Source organism: Dinoponera quadriceps, unplaced genomic scaffold (genome assembly GCF_001313825.1).
Source record: "Dinoponera quadriceps isolate SergipeBrazil2010 unplaced genomic scaffold, ASM131382v1 scaffold113, whole genome shotgun sequence".
Classification (NCBI taxonomy): domain Eukaryota; kingdom Metazoa; phylum Arthropoda; class Insecta; order Hymenoptera; family Formicidae; genus Dinoponera; species Dinoponera quadriceps.
The window spans coordinates 3690887-3707074 of record NW_014554899.1 but is presented as its reverse complement, the minus strand read 5'-3'; the positions used below and the strand labels follow the sequence as shown (position 1 = coordinate 3707074).

Genomic DNA, 16188 nt, shown 5'->3' with positions numbered 1-16188 from the left:
GCAGAAATCCGAAATGTAATATGAAGAGATAATCAATCAACGTTTCGTCGCACGTCTTTTCCCATAAGAGAACCGGACGTCCCGTCTGTTTTGCCAATGGAGTAATTAGTTAATCGTTTTTCATTCCTTCTTCTTCCACGAAGCTCCACGAAGTTATGACTCTTTTCGGGAGCGAGCTCCTTTATAATTGGCACTGTCACGAGATTAAGTCGTCGTAATATAGCGATCGTGATTGGGCCGTCGTCAAGGGACGAGTCATTGTATCCGTCTCATCGGGACAAACCCAATCGTTACGTCCATCGGACTAATTGATTTCGACCGGGCGAACCCTTCTAATCCCTTTCCGTGTTTTATTATAGTCGCCCTGCCATAAGCATCTTTGATCGATTTATTGGCCCGATCTTAACACGTAGCCGGACTTTTATTCTGATCTAGAATAACGTTAAGCTGACAGTACAGAGTAATACGATCCGTTTGGTATATAAAGGCCGCGTAATATAAACTGGGGACAAAAAAAGAGAAATAGTTGAAAGGTGCGATGCGACGGAGAAAAGTGGCGGAAAACAGAAGTCGTTTAAGTACTAAATTAGACTCTGAAATAGCAATAACGAGCTGCATTAAGACGGATAGATATACAACCGCAATCGCGGCGCGGAAATATCTCACGGAGGCATTTTCAGTCATACTGTCGGAGATATTAGCCACTTGTTGTGACGGATGAGAGTAGTTCCCGAAACAAATACGTAAGAATTCCCTCGTTATTCCTCTCCCCGCCATTAATCGTCGTAATCTGCGTATATTTATAGCGGAGATTCCCATGTCTGCTCGCGGTGGGTGGTAGGGATAACCGCGCGCGAGATGATCGTTCCGGAAATTGCTCGGCAGAAGATCTCGAAAGAGCTAGGAAACTGAGAGAACGCGGTTGCGTAATTCAATCGACGCCAGTTGGATAAGCGAGTTACCCGCCGTCCGCTAATGTGGCACCGAGGCGACGAGAGAGATGCCTGCGTGCAACGACGAGGACGACAGGATGCGCGCACCTAACAACGGGGTAAAAATACACGGAAGTGCGCCAGCACAGCCGCGGATAAACGCGTCTCAAGATGGCGTCCACGCGCACGTGCGACAAATTTGAAGCAACCGTCGCACAGCCGTCCTCTCCGTCTCTCGGCGAGTGAGCGTCGAAGAACGATGTACTGACAAGCCTAATTAACGGAAAGGAGATCGCTTTATCCGCTAATCAAGATTCATTTCCACCCCGACGCGAGGGCGAAGTAAGTGGAAAAAAACGAGACGATCCCGAGGACCGTTACCTACAGGATTTCGTCAGCCGTCTCTCGCCAATCCAGCCTTAATCTCTAACCTACGATATCAAACGGAATAGTATGCGTGTGTGTGTGCGTGTGCCACGCGGTGTGAGACGAAGTAATAAATGTTGCTCTAATAAAGACGATTTATGTCTAGCAGATATAGAGCCGCGGGGGAGGGAGAGAGAAGGTATCGGTTTCATCGCGCGAAGAGCGACGTGGGGATAATGAAAGAACAAGAGCGTCGTTTCCGTGAAGAAGACGACGGGCGCAATAATCGATAAGCGGATAGCTTCGCGCGAGATCACGCGCGCCGATGGACGAGGATGATGCCGCGACGCGTCAAAGATGCAGCCGTCCGGATATACCTCGAGTCTCCTCCCCGGAATATCTCCGGCTGGACACCGGGAGCGCCCGGTCGCAGGAGTCGGGCGCCATGACCTCGCGAGATCTTGCTGAGTCGAGCGCGACACCGAGGTGACACCGAGGTCTCTCAGCCCGCACGCTCCTCCGTTCGCGCGATCCGGCAGCCACTGAGGCCGAGGAGGAGCGCTCACGTGCACTGCTTCTTCTTCTGCCTCTTCGTCTTCTCCTGCCTCGTGCGATACGAGTCGCGTGCGCGGCGGATCGCGCGCGTCCGCCTGCCGACGTCGACCGGCGATCGAGGGGTGGCGCGAGGAGCTGAAGCACGAGGTCGGGCGCCGGTGGTGCTCGCGAAACGCTCGCTCGCATCTCAACCGCGCGGCGGCTCGGAGGCGACTGGCATCCCGAGGGCTTCCGCGCCTCCTCCTGGTCGCTTCGATGGCTGGTTGCATGACAACCCGCCTGACTCTCTCGCATGCGGCGCAGACGCCCCAAAACAATCGCCCGCAGCGGTGTGTGCGCTCGCCCCCCTCGCCGCGCCCTTCTCTATTTCTTCCCGTCCTTTCCCGTCTTTCGGAGTCAATCAACGGATTATCGGTGGCTCGCGATTACGATCTGACGCAAGACTGCCGTTAAAACGCCCGGCCGGTTTTGCAGATGTCGTGCTTTGTCATGTGCAACGCGCAATTAAAACGAGAGTTTTCCGCCGCCCGGCCTTCGAAGGGACGAAGCGTGTGCTCTTGAGAAAGTGGTGTTAAAAGGATGATATTGATCAGACGTTAAGATATCGCTCGGGGTACTTAAGAAGTGGTTAGCGACACCAGGAACGGCGGAAAATTTACGCAAGTGGGACATTATCGCGATCGTATAACATGTTATCGTATAACGCGCGAAGAGGGAGCGCCGTTGTATAAAGTATGTGTTGACGTCTGACGAGTATAATAACGATAAAAATTCTAATTAGGACAACAATAACGGACATCTTAATATTTCCCTCTGCCCATCACCACGAGCCGTGTCAATGTATCCGCGCGATTTCGCCCGACGTCTTACGGTAACTTCTCGCAGTTGGCGAAGATTGCAGGTGGCATTAACTAAATCGAATTTTCCTACGTAAACTTGAAGAACGAGATGACTTGTTTACGTTAGACGGAAGAGTGTTTGCATTGGGCAACCACTTATGCTTCTAATAAAGATTTGCCTAACAAAATTGCGCGCGCCGCGCCGTTCTTCATCGCGCGTCGTGTTCCACGAGGCTTTTGACACGCACACTGCGCTTTCTCGAGCGCGACACCGCCCATTTTTCGCGCTCTTCCAGTCGCCGCAGCATCTCCGTGACACCCGCGAACTCATCTCTCGCGCACGACTTTCCCGAAGTGTAATGAACTCCTTTTGCATATTCACTGCGACACAATAACAGTAATATCTTCCTTAAGAGGATGCCATAGTTGAAAACTTTACCGACAAAATATTGATTCTTTTCCGCAAAGTTTACATCCTATTGGCTGCACAGAATTATAAATATAATTAACACGATAAAAGTACGGGCGAAAATGAATCGAAGCGTTGGTCAGTATGTGGCGAAAATGATTAAGATCTCAAAGTGACATCTTTACCCAGACAACACAACTAAAATCGAGACATGAAACGTCTTTAAGACATTTTAAGAACGTTTTCAAGACGCCTTTCAGACGTCTTGTGTCTTGATTTTAGATGTTAACGCGTTGTCTGGGTAGCTGTCAATGTAAATATTTATCCAATACAGAAATATTGCAGCTTCTACGTACCGAATATGTCGATATTTCAATCAGGAAAATTTCATAGAACATTTTTATATCTTTTTAATGAAATTTAAAGGCCTAGAGAGATACGAAAATTTTGCAGAAAAATGTTTATATATCTTGGTTAGATTTTCTGTTAGACATAGTGAAACAAAGTAGCGCACAATTAGATCGCTTTCACATTTAGATCGCATTTACATTTACATTAAAATTTATATGTACGAAAAATATAAAAAGAATAGTAATATGATCGTGTCCTTGTTTATGTAACATGTAACATTTTGAGAATCATCTCCACGTTATCAACGCTTATTAAGTTCGCCGTCGACTTTGGCATTCTTTTAAACAACTCCATTCATCCAGAAGAACAACCAACGACGAGCGTGGCGAGCGCCTTTAAAGAATGGCGAATTGTAGTAAATGCAAACTTTTCCGAATAAATTCGAAACGAAAGTTAATCGCAGCGCGATGTATCTCACGTTTCTGCCGTTTCCGTTTAAAGAACTTAGCCTGGCATTCTCCGAGTCAAATAAGGCGATTAAAAGAGGTATCTCCGCGGTATAAACGGTTGTTCGCAAACTCGCATCGAAATTCCTTTTCATTCCGAATTCAGAGAGCAACCTCGTTTTCTTTCGCATTGATGTAGAACCGTTCAACGATACAATCGATATGCGGGTCGCAGCGCGCAGCATGCGGCAGGAAATCGCGGCGATTGCTTAAATTTCAGCCTGCTTCACCGAATCGACGGCTACGACTTATCGAAGTATAAACGCACAGCCCTTCAACCTTTGTCCTTCTTAGCACGTACCTTAAGCTCGCGTCCAACGAAGCCGAAGTTCCATGTTTCTATTTGTCTCTGGTCCAAGGGGAGAGTCCACCGTTTCACCGAGCTTCTTCCCCCTCTGATATTCTCTCCCTATCGCAACCTTTGGAAGTTCTTTTCGAACTTTCCACCGTAATTCCCCCGGATCCCATCGAATCCCGCTGACCCTTTGTCGCACTCGCTGATACCGCGCGAACGCAGCCGTTGGGCCCAATCGAGGGTTGCTATCAATCAATTGTTAAATGTAAAGACAAACGGTAAGAAAAATCGTTTCGAATGTTTCGAGGGAGCCCATGATCTTATATGTGCATGCGCATGTGTGTGTGTGTGGTGTAAGAGGTTTAGGAGGATTCTATTTGCCCTTCTGCGCGTTGAAGGGCCGACGTTGTCGGAGAGCACGCAATTATGATCCCTCGCGCGGACGCGAAGAACGTGTATACATATTTATATTAAGGTGTGTCACGCTTCGAAAGCGCACGAGGCTTCGTTGACCTTTAGCAATATTTAATGCACTATATACAGCGCAATCCCCCCCCTCCCCCTCCTCGTCACTCTCTCTCTTTCTCTCTCTTTCTCTTTTCTCGCTCTCTAACTTGCTTTTTTGTCGAAAACCGAGATTTTTAGGAAGACTTTTAAATATAGCGTTTAAATATATTCAAGTTTTGGAATAGTCTGCCCGTGAGACTACGTAATGCTCGCGCAATTAAGGATTTTAAATCCAACTTCTATGATTTGCTCCATTGTGATATTTGACCGACCAGGTCGTATTGTTTAATTATTCTGGCATTGGTGAATAAACATATATTTATATTTATTTTCTAGTTTATATTTGAAGTTTTCAAACAAGCTGTGGGCTCTCTCCATCATTCTGTCAATTTCTCGAATATCGTCATAATTTAAAAAAAACAAAAGAATGTCACCAAATTAATTCTCATAGATAGTTAAAGTTATATTGGAAAGTAGTGTTTTTATGATACATATTCATATCGACTATTTCAGAAATGCATATATTTCAAGAAAATTCCTCGTAAATTAGCATAATTTAAAATAAAATTAGAGAATATAATTAACTAACTTAACTAACTAAATAACTAAATTAATGTACACAGATAGCTTAAGTTGTGTTGGGGATAATATTTCTGTAATATATATATTTGTTAATTATTTAATATTTCAAGAAATGTTTGAATGTATGCACTTCAAAATATGTAACTATACAGTCCATGGCCGTATTATTAGACGCATTTTGATTCTTTAATAGAATACAAGTTAGGAGAAAAAGAAAAGCTACTAATTTTGTTTATTCGATTAGAATAATTTTCGGTCTCAAACTTTTACTTTTGCAACCTTCTGAGGTGTCATATCACCTGTTTTACCCATAATTTTTGTAAACAATATTAATATTTTTCAAAAATTTATCACAGAAATTTATTTTTCTGTTAGTAAGCAAGGAATGTGAAATTTCAAGTCACAAATAAGCTAAAATAAAACTAAATTTCAATTGACACGCATTCAAAACACGTCTATTCCCGTTTAGTATCAACAATGCAAGTAGCATGGATTCATATTTGTTTAAGGTCATTGCAATAGCCAAGTGAAATGACGTTATAAGAAATATCTTTTATAGAATAATGGATCCTTAATATAATTTAATCGATAGATGAGCCGTATTTATAAAGCTGGTCCTCGGAAGTCAATAAAATGTAAAATATTAAAGTGCGTCTAATAATATGACCAGGGACTATATTTTGAATTTTGTACAAGATTGAATATTGTACATATTGTACATGCGCTTGAGAGAATTTTGTTTTAAATAGCGCAAAATAAATAATTCTCTCCCTCTTTCTCTGTCTCCCTCTCTCTCTCTCTCTCTTTCTGTCTTGTATTTATCCGAGAGATAAAGACAAGAGGAATTAAATATCGAAGAAGATGCGATCCTTCGGCTGATATCGCTAACGACCTGGTCACCGGCGATAACCACTGACGATAACGGCGGCACGAGAAGCGGGATTATTGCTTCTCTCGCGGTGAAAAGGAAACTCGAAAGCTCTCTACAGCCGCGCTTATGCCGTCCAAAGCGTAGCTTAATGTTCGGCTAATGGGAATCCTAACGCTGTGCGCGGTTTGCATGACTTTTAAAGTTCAGAGTATCGCCGAGCGCATAGAGCGGTTCCGCATCGAACTCAACTGTTTCATTATTCCCGTGAAAATTACTTTTCCTTAGTTCACCGTGAAATTCACCCGTGATACGGGAAACACGGGAGAAAGAGCGCGCGAGCTTAAAGGCGGACGGCAGTTTCGCGTACCGCGGTGGGAGCGCTCGGAGCGTCGGAGGTGCGTGCAATCAGTAGTTTCCGGCCGGCGGTCTGCGAAAATAAACCAAGAGTCGTGTTCTGACCGCGTCGCACTCAACGCTAAATGCGCTATTGGATTGCGGGCCTGAACCCATTAAATAGAACTTTCGTTGTCGCGCTCGAGGTTACGGTCAGTCGCGAAACGCGATTGACGTGTGCGACGAACTTTCTAATTATAAGTAGTCACACCGTCTCAATCCCTTGACTAAACATAGCGTTCCATGTATATTCGTGTGATAATAGATTGATTTTTGCAGAGATTTTTATCATCTCGCTATTCTCATCTCTCGCAGGTATACACTTTCTTAGTCCTTGCTGTGTCGCATTGAGAGACACCGACGGTGTCATCAGCTTAAGACGTAACTCAATGAGTGGCACAATTTCTGCTTCGAACCTGGTCAAGACTGGAGACCCTCCAGATGCACTTTAATATCCCGATAACAAAGGCGATTTAAATCGGCCGGTACCGTGGGGAATTGTCGCACATAAAGATTGAAATAGCCAATCGCGCGGACACGATGAGCCAATAGCGTATTCAAACAACGTTGTAAATGATGGGGACGTGATGCAACGCGACGATACCTTGTACATGTAACACTTGAGTGAAGTTTTAAATATCAGTTACCACGTTTTACAAGTTTCGCCGACGTTATCGTTAACCCACTACTGCAGCATTTGTTCGCATGTCGTCATATCAATTTCTCGTTAAACCCTGTTAATATGCTGTATTAATGTGTCGTTGTATTAAATCGTCGTTAACCACAAAATTTCCGCTAATCGTGCAATTTCGCTCCGTTCTACCGACATACATTATTCGAAGCCAGCATAACGAGCAAAACAAACATACCTCTTCTTATTTCTTTGACAATGTCCGAAATTGACGGGATTTGTTATTAGAGGCTTCTTGTTATTAGCACTATTCGAAGCTTCAAAACTTCGATATAATTCGATATTTGACGAGAAAGTTCGAAGATTCGAAGTTGAATTATTCGAAGCTTTGAACGCTATTCGAAAATTCGAAATATCGAAGCTGTTAATAGAACTAATTTTGGAGAGTATACAAAATTCTGTGCAATTAAAGAGTATCAATTTAATTCAAGTAACATGAAGACGTCATAAAACGTCGTAAAGATATCTTTTAGATAGTAAGACATCTAAAGGACGTCTTTAAGATGTCTTTTAGACATATGTGTTATTTAGGTAACTTTAGTTCAATTTTGAGATTTGTATTTGTCTACTTTAAAATAAAGTGAATGAAGAAAGCATAAATAGTAAACAAGAAATTTTATTATTATTATAACTTTTTTTTTTAATAAATGCAAATTTTGCCATGATATGTAACAGTATAACGCAATACAAGAAAAAATTACATTCCTTAAAACAAAATTATTAATGATTAAATTATTAATTATTAATTTCTTTAAAATAATAAATACTATTTATTATGCCTACAGAACAAACACACGTATTTTTTAATTCTTGAAGTTTCAAATATTCGAATGTTGGAATGTTCACTGGAATTTCCACACTTCGAAATTTTATTATTCGAATATAATATGTCGAAAGTTCAGAAATACAAAATTTCGGAGCTTGGAAAAGCCAAGGCTTCGAATATCATTTCTATCCCTACTATATACCGTAACAATGTAAAGAAAACAAGGAACCCGAAACTCTTGACAATCTGCAACATAATGCGTTTGCTAAAATAGTCGCCGAGTGTTTTGAATCAGTCAAGCCGAGAATTAAAAATGACAAAATAACGACAAGAACTTCGCCGGATGTTTTAATTTTTGCGGAAATTTTATAACGCGAACGGACCGTCGGAGGTTACCTCATTGTTACTGGTGGGTTACGAGTGGGACGTTGCAATCAGCGGCTTTAATAAACGCATTTCAATAATAGCGAAAATCATTTTAATGAGAGTACCCGCGCAGAGCGCGGACACTTCATTAAATTCTTAGAACAGCGGAAAATACAATTATAGACGCGCGGTATTTCAAGCGAGAAACACATTTCCTTAATATGAATCGTAGGACATATTTTATATTCCGGCTTCCATTATGACATAATAACCGACGTGTAAGAATGGATCCGATTTTGCGTAGCCTTTTAAAATCGCGAACGAGAATTCGACGGGAATCGATAATTAATTTAACGAGGGCGGAGTCTCCCGATATAGCGATCAATCTGCGATACGATACTTTGGCGGATATCCGCCTTTTATATCGAAATGCAATTGAAATAGTTGGCGATTTTTTAAATTTTTGATATCAGAGGTCTTTGTAACTGATACCTTAATTAGCTTTATTACTCGCGTTCTTTTTTCCTTTTCATAATTTTTGTATATGATTTATTCTATATGATTTACGATAGTTCACGTGGCATGTGTTATCCACGCGAAAAAGGTCCGTATGTAAACTTTAAGAAAAATAGCAACCTAAGTACGATCCCCGTAGACTTAATCTTCAGGTCTATGATACAACTCCGCACGTGACTCTTGATAAGCTTGCTGAGCTTCCGTGCAGTCGGTAAGGTAGGAAAGAAAGCTTCGATCATGATATGGGACTCATATCATGAGGAAAAAAGCTCATGAGGCATCTACCTTACCAACGGAGACAAGCATTGTCGAGGAGTATCGTCGTACGTTCCAAAAATTGAAGGAGCTTTCCCATAACAGCCCGCGCACTTCCGGCCGATGATAAACGACGAATTATCATCGCGTACGCGATAATAACCATCACAATCACAATCCGCGTCAATGAAAAATTCAGATTGCACAAAATCGGCCATTTCCTCGACAAATCGCAAATTTCTTCGGGAATACATTTAAAATGACTAGTAGGGGGGAGGGGGGCAGGCAGGACCGTAACGAAAGAAAAGATTTCATTTTCGATAAGATGTGTTTATCAATGAATATATGGTATAGTAGAACGATCGATATTAATGTGGTTTGCTTTTTTTATCAATGACTTTATCGCAGCCGCGTCTTCGGGGTTACTTGCGTGCGTGCAGAACACGCACTTGGAAATGCCCTATAGGGCACGCATAAGAAGTTGAATGTAAACTAAATATAAAATTGACACAAGTTAGCTGATATATAAAAAACGAACGGTCAAAGGTACTCTGGAGGCCACAGTAAAGTAAATAAACATTTTTTTAATAAAACGGAATTCTCTCTCTCTCTCTCTCTCTCTCTCTTATCTGCTGCTGGTCAAATTCGATTCTCGAGGTCGCAGGTTCACGATATTACGCCCGGGCCATACGGTGATAATAATTCCGTTCACGGCTGCGGAGGCCACTTCTCCGATAATATCTTTGTGTATCTAATATTGTACATCTAATATGTAAGATACGTAGTCGAACGGCTTTATATGGTGCACGTTATATAAGAAGCATGCTCAATTTATACGGTTCATCATCCGCGGCGTAATCGACAAGGCACCTGATCGGAAGGTAGCTCGCGTAAGTAATGTTATTGAGCGAGGTGTCGGATTTAGAAATTGTATAGGGGGAATTGCGTTACTCGACAGAATGAACACACAACGCTCGATAAGGGAGGCGATAATTATTATTAATTATGGGGACGCCGCTCTTCTTCTTTCTCCCTCCGCGTTAAACCTTAAAAGCACCCCCGAAGTGTGCTAGATCGCGTCGTTTTCCACGAATCGGATTCTATCAGATATTAAATCCGTTTTCGATCGGTGTGTTGAAACGCAAAATTGGACCATCCACTTCCCAATCCGTCTATTGCGCACTCTTTAGTCTCGCCGTTGCCGAGTTTTTTCGCGAAAACAACAGTTTGCGCGCGGTTCTCTCTCTTTCTCTCTCTCTCTTTCTCACTCTCTATTTGTTCATTCTTTAATCTGTTTACGTAGCGTGTTATTCCCACGCCAACTGCATTGGAACGTATGCTCTACGCTACATCTTTAATGTAATTGCGTGTCACTGGATTGACCCCAATACTGCGAAAACCGGCCGGCTAGGAGAATACGAATTTATCGGAGCGTGGATTGAATTCGATCCCGATTTCAAAAGCCTAAATCAAAATGGGGTGACAATCTGCGTTAACGATGTTGTGCGGAATAAAAGGACGGATTTGAAAATAGGGGAGCCGTACTTTCCATGAACTTCTGGCATTTCTGTTCGCGAGAATAACGAGAAATTGGAGGATGCTTGCGAGGTCGCGCTCAGATATTTGCCTCTTGCCTCGCCTCGGGAGCTCAACTACTTTTTTAATATGGACCAATCTGTATTTCGAGCTAAGAAATAGGTTGCTTGCGAACAAAGGCGGATTTAGCGAGCATCCCCTTCGCATTTTAGATACCTTGGGTATCCCTTTACACGGGGAGAGAACGCGATTAATTACGGCAAGGATAAGTGTTTGCGTGTTGTGCTGCACGATGTTTACGTCGCGAGGTAGCAGTATTTATATCCGGATTTCTTTAGAATATCCAAGATCTCCTCCTTCAGAGTGGATATCTCGTGAGCTAAACAATTCGCTTGTTTTCTTACACTCTAGCCGGAGATACGTAATCGTTAGTGACGTTGATTCGATTACTTACGTGTAGCACAGAATTAAAGTAACAGAAGTACGAAAGGTGCACCACTTACCTGAAACAAGAAAATTACAAAATATCTTGAAAATATCGTCTATTATGAGACCGCAAAAGATAACGATAACGAAGATCAATTTATAACTTTATTTTGAAAATGATTACAGAAAAAAGTGCTAGGTTCAAGTAAATAATTATTTTAATATTTCTTAACAAATTCTTACTTGGATTAAGTAAATTTTATTTAGATCAAATAAATATTTTACTTGGATCGAATAAATATTATTTGATCCGAGTAAAAATTTACTAAAGAATATTTGAGTAATTATTTACTTGAATGTAGCACTTTTTCCCTGTGCAATTTATAAATTGACTTCTACCTTTTTTCGTAATTAAAGATCTCTTTTTCGTGAGTTATGCTTCTAAAAGATTTCAAATGGATGGAAGCCTAAAAAAGTGTACAACGCGCAAATGGGGCAACTTTCAGGCTCGAAATAGATTTTAGGGTAATCACCGTCCAATGTATTTTCAATTCCGCCAATGTGACGCTCACGTTGCAAGCTGAATGCATAAGTGATTTTTGCATCGAGTTAATGAGCCGCCTCAAATTTAATTTCGTCGACTATTTCGGATGGCCGCAAGCTCGGCCGAGCTATTTTGGGGTGGATTGCCGGCTGGATATTAGCATAATCATTACTACAGAGATAAAGAGGAAGCCACAGAAATTGCAAGTACAGAATACCCTGCACGAAGAGAAAAGAAATCTCGCCACGACTTAACGACGAAGGCACTCTAAAGTTTTTCGAACCTCGTCGTTGCCTGAAAGCGCAAAGTAATGATCTCTCCGCGGTCAGAAGGAAACCGCCTTTCCTGTCCCAGTTTCTGAAATGTTTTTAGGATGCTCGCCAAACGATACCTCAAGATTTTTCTCCCAAAGACGGAATTACAACGCGAAAGATAAAATGGCAGGCGCCGGGGCGAAAAGACATACAGCCTCATGTCTGAATAAATACAACTCTTGCGCGCAAGAGTTAAAATCTCCCGAAATTGCTCCGGCCTCACGACGGCCACCGACGGGTTCAAATTGCCGCACGAGGAATTACAGAACTTGCGGCTCCGTGTAACAGTACCTAATGCAAATATGAACGAGAATAGCCGCGCATTTGTTTTAATAACGCGCGTGATAATGACGGAGTCGCGAAATTCGCCGGCGCAATCTTCTCTCGAAATGGACGGGCATTCATTTTCGGGCGAAATATTGCTATAAATTCGCGTAACAGCTAACAGATGCTATAAAACTCGCCACCGAAAGATTTACGATGTCACGCTCTGATTCCCCCCTCCCCCCATTGCTAAATGAACGAGTATCGTGGTAAAAAGTCCGTCGATATTTTTATTCTTTTACGGATTAAGATTGAGCTGTTTCCTGCAGAATTTTGACATCTTCGTCTCGGATGATACGAATATCGACGAGTACCATCGCCAGTGAGCAACAGACGTGAAAATACGTAGCGCGGGATCGTGCGGCGATATTTATGTTAAATTTTTCCTCCCTTCACGTGCCGAACGGCACAAAGCGCGCTTGATGGTTTTATTTTTCGACACATTCTAACGATCAGTATTGATTTTCGATGAAATGACCGTGTGCGCGCGCTCCCGACAATGTCGGTCGATAATCGAATGTTTGTTCTTTGTAAAGTCATTCACGATGCACTCGTGATGAGACAAAGCGGTTTAGCACATGCACAACGATGAAAAAAGCCGGTAATGATATTATTAATCCCCGGCAACTTCTTTTATCAGTTTTATTTAAAAACACGTGTCAAACCACTCGCCCATTTTATCCGCGACGAAACGACGTGCGCGCACGCTGATAAAACCTAAACCGCGAACTGCGTAATGTGCAGCATTATACGTGCGATGCGTAGGACATTCTCCATTTAGTGACTTCTACACTGAGTAAAAAAGACTTGAAAATTCATTTCACAGAAATAACTGTTTGTTTAAATACGGTGAAATAAAATTGTATTCTTAGCGAATAAACCAATTAATGAGAAAACTTAGGTATATTTCGTAAAAATGTATATTTCGTCACCGCAGTCAAATTTTTTTCTAATTAATAAACATCGAAGAAAATGTCACAAGAAGCATTTACTTCGCAAAATTTCAATTTCTTTTTCTCAGTATGCACTGAGAAATCTATTTAACATACTCAAACAAAATTCTTGTTTAGATATGGGCAAATAAATGTTTTGGCTATGAGAACGAAAGTTTGCTTTTCCGAATCAAAAGTTTGATTCTCTGAAAATAAAAGAAGTTTCAGAGAATCAAGTTTTGGTTTTCACAGCCAAAATATTGCCCATATCCAAAGAAGAATTTTGTTCGAGTCAACTAAACGGACTTCTCGGTGCAGGGTCATTTCAGTTTTCCGTTCAATTCGCGTCGCTTTTGATGTCATCGACTAGAGTCGACTTTGACCAACTCTGCTTTCGAAGAGAATTTAGCGTGGTCGGCCGATTTTTCACTTACACGAACTGTGTCAATGAAACAAGCCATGTAAACGGAAAACGTGCGCAGTATCCTGTCGTCCCGTCACGTCCAATTCAAAATTTGATTCCGTGAGGGAAGAATCCCAATTTTCGCGCGCATGTTACAATCGCAAGGACTACGGGGTATCGGCCTCATCGATCTTCCGAGCGCGATTACCTCCGAGATAAATGATTGTTCGAGAGAAGCGTACACGTCAGACCAAAGTTCCCAGGGGGGATATTTTACATAGTAACTATCGTGTAAACAACGATCCATTGAAATTTTGGTGTTACTTCAACATGAGATACGAATAGATGTTAGAATAACACAGTCGTCTTATTAACATGTTACCCTTTAACGTATTCGCGTTGTTAAAGTAACCGAAGAATTTCAATGAACCGTTATTTATTTAATTACACATAATTTCTTACGAGTCGGCGAGCTCGAGCCGCCGAGTCTGCGGCGATGACTAACGAACCTTTCATCCAACCTAAAGGACGACCTGGACAGATCGCTCCAGGCGCTCATGCTCCGACTGCGTCTCCTGCAGGACTGCTGCGGCGCCAGCAGTTTGCTGCTGCTCCTCCGCCTGGTGGACGCCAGATTCTCCGCTTGAAAGTACACCCTGGGAGCCTTCTGCTGCGATGCGTTCGGTGGCGTCGAGGTCGGCGTGACCGCCGTCGAGGTATGTAGTTCCGGCAGGGCCTCGTAGTCCCATGCTCTGGCGCCCATATCGAGCAGGGGTACCGACGAGGCAGCGCTGGAGCCACGGAGCGGGTCCCGAGGCTTGCGGTGGTGAAACAGGGCGAGGAGCTGACGGCACGCCGACTTGTTCTCCTTCTTCCTGCCCGCCGTCGGCAGCTTCACCTTGAAGCTGGACCTGCCGGCCGCGGCGACGTCCGGCCACGTCCCTTCCTCGACCACATCGCCGCGAAACTCCTCTGATCAATCGGCGAGACGCTCCCGGTCGAGCGAACGTCGACAAGCGTGCCGTAAGAGTCCGGAGAAACGCACGACCGCACGACGGCCGCGGCGCCGAAGAGTCGACGAGTCCGTGGCGAACATTTCGGGGGAGGATAATTGATACCTGTTGCCGCGTCAGCGATAATGGATTGACTTGTTCACAAAGGATCTTCTTCCTCACTTCTTCCACAGGAAGTTCGCTTTCTTCCGTCGCGGGCAGATACACTTGTAACTTTGTAAAGCGTCTCAAATATTGCCCGGATTGAGCAGAATTAATATTACCGAGACTCGTTGCTCCTCGCTCATTAAAGTCAAGGTTGGGGAAAGCACAGGGGTCCGAGCGCACTGGAGTTGTTATCGGTGAATTAATTAATCTCGCCCTAACTCTTTTTTAAAATGGTTCTAAAGGATAAGCGACGAGAACCCGTTCGCCGGAGTCACCCCGGGAGATGATGGTGTTGCGGAGTGATCGCCTGCGACGATTTAAACTCGTCTCGCTACTCTGGAGAACTCTGATTAAAAACTAACTAAAAAGTTTCCTCGCCGTTCTGTCGGGAGAGCGATGGGAGCGAGACGGCTCTCGGCCGTCGTAACGGGGCAGAAGTAATCTGGCGAAGGGCTCGTCGAAATAATCTCGTTCCACTTTCGCGCGGAAGGAGCTCTCAGGCGATCTGAATAATTCCAGCTTTGTCTTGAGATCCGGCGGGTAAATTTGCGTCGGTAAGAATATGCGAGTGGTCCTTCGAGCCTAAGTAGCTTGCCGTTTCTCTCTTCCTCTTCGAGGACAATGCGATGGAAGACGATGTTTTGCAGACGCGGCGGTAGTTTTACGAGGTAGTTCCGTCCGACTCTGAAGCACTTTTTCGTCCTTTCTTAAGGAGACCGTCTGCGGTCGACGTGTATCTCTCCCGCTATGTACACATGCAATTCAACGGTGTCAACAAATATTCGTAAAAACTCCTTTACATGATATCTCGTGACTCGGTCACGTGAGTTCCTTGTGGTGCTAATTCACCTGACGATTTTTCCTAATCGTTTCTTATAAGCAGTTTCTCAAAATTTCAAGTTCCAACGAGTATCAACAAGTTTTTTGTCAACTAACAATATCTCAATGTAACAAACGTGAGCTATCGACTGGTTCTCCCTCAGCTAAGCTGCTTAAGGTAACAGCAGAACTTTCCGCCTCGGTCGCCTCTAATCACGGTAGAGAAAATGCATCGAAAAGCGTGGTTTAAGTGGTAACAATTAATAAACGTGCGTACGTGTTAACTAAAAATCTCGTTTCCCGTTCGAACATTGTCTCACAATTGTCGAACAAGCCTCACCTGTCGAAAAGCCTCTCGCAAGCACGATTTTGTGCGGTCGCTTTCAACGTCAGATGACACTCGCGCCCGGCGCCATAATAATCTCTAATAACAGTAACAATCGATCGTAAATAACAGCGGAGGGGAGGAACCATTAACGCAGCTTGCGCAACTACGAAGGGAAAGCGCATATTCGACGATACGTATCTCC

At 43.3% G+C, this 16188-nt stretch overlaps 1 protein-coding gene across 5 annotated transcripts in view; it reads right to left on the bottom strand.

Annotated features, from left to right (window-relative positions):
• The window catches only part of LOC106742586 (potassium channel subfamily T member 2), a 157569-nt gene extending 142925 nt beyond the window's left edge, over positions 1 to 14644 (bottom strand). For 3 of the 5 annotated variants that reach the window (XM_014615694.1, XM_014615696.1, XM_014615695.1), the window contains exon 1: positions 14189 to 14515. In XM_014615694.1, coding sequence (XP_014471180.1) covers positions 14189 to 14442 — 254 coding nt within the window. In that variant the 5' untranslated portion in view covers positions 14443 to 14515. Of the gene's footprint in view, positions 1 to 14188 lie in introns of all 5 variants that reach the window. The other 2 variants (XR_001374282.1, XM_014615697.1) reach the window with 1 other exon arrangement.
• Between the last annotated feature and the right edge of the window lie 1544 nt (positions 14645 to 16188).